General features: G+C 37.5%; 2 protein-coding genes across 3 annotated transcripts in view; both read right to left on the bottom strand.

The window, feature by feature from the left end:
• LOC107685861 (IST1 factor associated with ESCRT-III) overlaps positions 1 to 1,505 on the bottom strand; it is an 11,957-nt gene extending 10,452 nt beyond the window's left edge. Inside the window, exons 1-3 of one of the 2 annotated variants that reach the window (XM_016482596.1) lie at positions 1,350 to 1,505; positions 445 to 541; positions 33 to 213 (exon numbers count right to left, since the gene is read on the bottom strand). In XM_016482596.1, the coding sequence (XP_016338082.1) occupies positions 33 to 213; positions 445 to 532 (269 nt within the window). In that variant the 5' untranslated portion in view covers positions 533 to 541; positions 1,350 to 1,505. The remainder of the gene's footprint in view (positions 1 to 32; positions 214 to 444; positions 542 to 1,349) is intronic. The other variant, XM_016482595.1, reaches the window with a different exon arrangement.
• Positions 1,506 to 3,212: 1,707 nt separating this feature from the next.
• The window catches only part of LOC107685859 (putative solute carrier family 22 member 31), a 25,580-nt gene continuing 24,136 nt past the window's right edge, over positions 3,213 to 4,656 (bottom strand). The window contains exon 9 of the mRNA XM_016482594.1: positions 3,213 to 4,445. Within this exon, the coding sequence (XP_016338080.1) occupies positions 4,013 to 4,445 (433 nt within the window). The 3' untranslated portion in view covers positions 3,213 to 4,012. The remainder of the gene's footprint in view (positions 4,446 to 4,656) is intronic.

Raw genomic sequence — 4,656 nt, 5'->3', positions numbered from 1 at the left:
AAAAAAAAAAAAAAAAAAAAAAGGTTACTCACTTCATGGACTGTATTAAGCCAAAGCGGGTGAGCAGCAAATCACAATATAACTCCAGGATCTCCATAGCCTCCACCAAATAATCCTCCCTGATGATGTGCTCGACTCTGATTCTCGCACGCTCATCTTTGCCTGCTGACAAGTAGTCTGCGATCTCCTTGCGAGCCTTCTGGGCTAATTCAGCTAATTCAGATCAAACGAGTAGAATTCAGTTAAAGGGGTCATATGATGCTGCTAAAAAGAACATTATTTAGTCTTTGCAACTTTACAGATCTTCTTTATGCACCAAGAGCTTGTAACACTCCAAAGAGAAAGGAAAAATTGAAATCGCATCATATGACCCCTTTAAATCAACTAAATTTGAGAAAATCCAAAACTTTAAAATATGAGCAACTTGTAGACAACCAAACTTACTTTTCTTCTTCTCAAGAAGTTTGAGGCGGTTTATGACCAGCCTGAGATTGACACGAAGTCTTTCGGATTTAAACCCTCCACCAAGCATGATGGAGCACTGTGGAGAAATGTCAAGAGCCAAAGATCAGGTAAAAAAGGTCAAAACAGTGCCCCAGGTATCTCACATGTTATTAAAGCTTCAGTGCAAGCATATATAGAGATTTGGATTCGAGATATGCATGTCTCCTGTTTGGTGAGTGACGCCATTGACATATCATGACAACAGCACAATTCAGCTACTAGGCACCTAATCACTTTAGTTAAGTTTAAAAACCAGGAACCAAAGAAAAACAGTGTAAATGATAACAGTCGTCCCTTATGTCAGAAAAAGTAGTGGCAGTAGTAGTACTATGGTATCTGATCAAAATAATGTGGTTCTATTACATATACTAAGAACTACAAAAAATATCAGTACATGTCCAAAAATATGGTAATAATCAGGCACTTTCTGTCGGTTACACTCTTACCTATTTAGAAATAGTGGTTTATTTGTTATTTCGATTCTCTTACATATGCTGACTGTGTTAGTGTGAGTCACAACCGTTAGCCAAAACAAGAGTAAAAAAAAAAAGACATAAAACAGAGAAATAGATTAGCTGACAAGCAGTCAATTGTTATTACTTATATAGATCGATTCGATGCATCTATACTGATCTCTACTGAACGAACAACATATATTTAAAACCGTTTTTGGATTATCAGAAATCTGACTGTTCAAACCCGGAAGAGACTCGATTAGCGGCTAGAGGAGCTAATTCACGAAAGTACACAAAACCCTCAAGAACCTACAGATATTGACAAATAACCAAAAAATCGTGGATATCTCATAAATACAGTACAAAACATAGAATAATTATCATATTTACATGTAAGTTCCTCTTCAGACGCTGGGAAAGAGTCAGTTTCTATTAAAATGGTTGGCGACTGCAGTTAGCATTTACTTCCGCATTGGACGTTACTTCATCCACCATGACGCTAAAAGTCACATGGTCGCCGGTGGAAGAATCGCTTATGAGGGGAAACCCCCGTCACTAGGGCGGACAAACCACATGTCTTTAATGAGGTCATGTTCATGATATTACATGACAAGATCGTAGATAGTCAAGTTGGCAAGAAATGCCTGAGCTCACTAGTCACTACCTTTAAAACAGGCCAAATAATTTGTCAGAATAGACTGAGACTATTGTGCTGAAAACAATAGTAAAACAATACATTTTTAAGCTGTGAGTGCACTGTAGCATTGTATATGTAGTTATGTTTGCATGAAAAATGAAGGGAACACTTAAATCACACATTGGATCTTGATGAACAAAATTTTCAAGTTGAAAATCTTTACTTAAATACAATGTGGAAACCAAAATCATCAACCCAGTGACTATCTATTTAACCAGAGGAGAGGTGTAAACATGGACACATCTCACTGCTGCCATCATGTGGAGAAAGTGAGAACCAGCTGCCATTAAAAGACTTCAGATGGAAGAATCCAAATGTTATAGTGTGAAACTACTTAAATGTTCCTAGTAGATATTGGGATTTTTATTTGCCTAAAATACTATCTGCATGTTTTGGAAGTTAATGCAATAGGGATCTCATTAATTTCAAAATAACAATTATTTAATATAGTATAGTACCATCATTTGTTGTTTTATTTAATGCAGCTTTGAATCAATTTGACCCTGAAGACTGTATTAAAGAGGCTAGTTTTCTGTCTGTAGGCCCTACAAGGCAAGCAGCTAAGCGCTAACCCAGCCCCACAGCCATTGTCATTGGTCAACTTAATCACGCAGTCACCTGTCAAAGTTCAGACTTATGAAAAATCTTGGATGTATCTGATGGCTCCAACCAGTAATGCTATCGATCAGCAGTGCTGGGTAGATTACCTACAGATTGTACTACATTACTGATTGTAAAATTACATGAAAACTATTAACGTAATCGATTACACATTTTAGGTAATGTATTCTGACTACTTTTAGGTTACTTTTAACTTATCAGAAATCTTGTTTATTAGACATAAACAGTATTATTTTGTAACATATTGATATAAAATATCAAAAGAAAGAAAATATATTCCATTCTTTATCAAAAGTTGCTACTTTATGTCAGGGTTTCTCAAACTTAAGGTTTGAGAAGGAACTGTAGGGGGTTTGTGAGCTGATGAAATGCTAATAGGCTACTTAATTAAATCATAAAATTGTAAAATGAAAGAAAAAACACTTTAAAAAAACACACAAAAAAAAAAATGAAATATTTGTATTTTTACTTGCATATTAATGTGACCATTACCTGACATCAGAGAAATGTGAACATCATTAAATTAATGGTGAAATTATTTAAATATAAACTCAGGGGGTACTTCAAGTATTTAATATTTGACATCTAAGGGGTTTGGCTGACCTAATAAAAAAAAAAAAAAAGTTTAGGACCATTGCCATAATACAACGCAGTAACTAGTGTAAACCCGATACACTATACTGCTAAAAAATACCTAATATTGCACTGTGAGAGTTGTGCCAAATGAATTCCCACATCTCAGCAAAAGAGGAGAAATGTGGTAAACACTTTGTGCGGGAACGACACGTGACAAACCTTTCACAACCCCACTGTCAGACTTTTCAATTCTATTATTAAAAAGCAAACACAAAGTATGCAAATGCAGCAGCTCTCCAGCACACCCAATGTCCAAATTTGCTCACTTGTTCCAGCTCCAGAATCAAAAATACAAGGGGTTTTGCTTCAACTTGGTATAATATACAGTTTATTTTCATTTCAAACATGCAATAGAAATAGGATAGAAATAGCAAAAACAATGACAAAAACAGTTCCCTTGCTTTGCCAGGTTTGGTTCTGTTGTAGATCTGACTGACATGGGAAAAAAAACAACAACAACGTGACATTTAGACGAAACAGTTGAAATATAGGAATGTGATGCGACAAAATTCTACACACGGAGGAAATTAGATGAGCTACCATTCCACAGAAACAAATCACATTCCAACATTCTAAACAGTAGACTTTTCCCTAGTGATTCTGGCGTCATTGAGTGCTATTCATTCCACTCTGAGGAAATAAAACTATGATATTGAGTGGATGTTTTAGCACCCCTCAGGGAATCACCAGTCAGTGATGTTAAGTTTTTATGTTTTAGTCACAAGACTACACTAATGAGAGGCATGAGATGCACCCACTAAGTGGACAAGCGATGACTCTCAGGTGACTATTAGTGGGTATGGTACTAAATCTTAAACTTCATTCAAACATAAAGGAGAGACATGATGTTTAAGCTTATAAACTATGGACAGAGTCTCCCAGCAACATCTGTGCATAGAGTTTGGGTTCCCAAACAATACAAAATAAATGTACAAAGTCACAAAAAAAACTGAACACTTCACCATTCATCAACCAAATACTCAACATACTCCACATTTTAAGCACCAAGACGACGTCTTCCCTGGGAAAAGACGCAGTGACCAAATTGGTCATGCTATGAGATGAGGTCCTGCGTGCCAAAAACAGCTTTGGTGAAATGCTAGGACGAGTCCTCATTGGCGTCTGGAGCAGTGCCATTACTGGCCAGTAGAGGTGCTTGTGGCAAAATGGAGATCTTGTAAGGCAGAGCATCTGTGGTGAGCATCTTTTTGGTGGCAGTGACGAGGCGGGAGTAATTATCCCGGGTGTACTCGGAGCTCTGCGGCTGCATGTGCAGTAAGGGTGGGTTGTCCCGGTTGATGCGTGAGAGGAAGAGAGGAGGACGTCGTTGCCGCTCTCCATCTTTAAGCGAGTCTGGCAGAGGTTTGTGTTTGCTCTCTGGCAGCAGCATGATGCACAGGACAGAGAGAACGGCGAAGGAGGCAAAGATCACGTGATGGAGGAAATAGCCGCCGTTATTCTGAAGCTCCATCAGAGAGGATGCAGCCATTCCCACGCAGCCTGCAGCCATGATCAGACCCAATGTACCACCACTGAGCGAGACACACAGTTAACAACACTCAAACTACAATCTGTTAATACAATGTATGAATGGTACACTGATGGTATAATTATGGTTTTTAAAATGTTTTTGAAAGAAGTCTCTTGTGCATATCAAGGCTGGATTTATTTGAACAAACATCCAGTAAAACAGTAATATAATAATAATAATGCAGTAATATTACAATTTAAAGTGTATATATA

Source organism: Sinocyclocheilus anshuiensis, unplaced genomic scaffold (genome assembly GCF_001515605.1).
Source record: "Sinocyclocheilus anshuiensis isolate Anshui unplaced genomic scaffold, SAMN03320099.WGS_v1.1 scaffold1018, whole genome shotgun sequence".
NCBI classification, from domain to species: Eukaryota; Metazoa; Chordata; class Actinopteri; order Cypriniformes; family Cyprinidae; genus Sinocyclocheilus; species Sinocyclocheilus anshuiensis.
The sequence above is the reverse complement of the archived record's forward strand: the minus strand, read 5'-3'. Positions and strand labels throughout refer to the sequence as shown.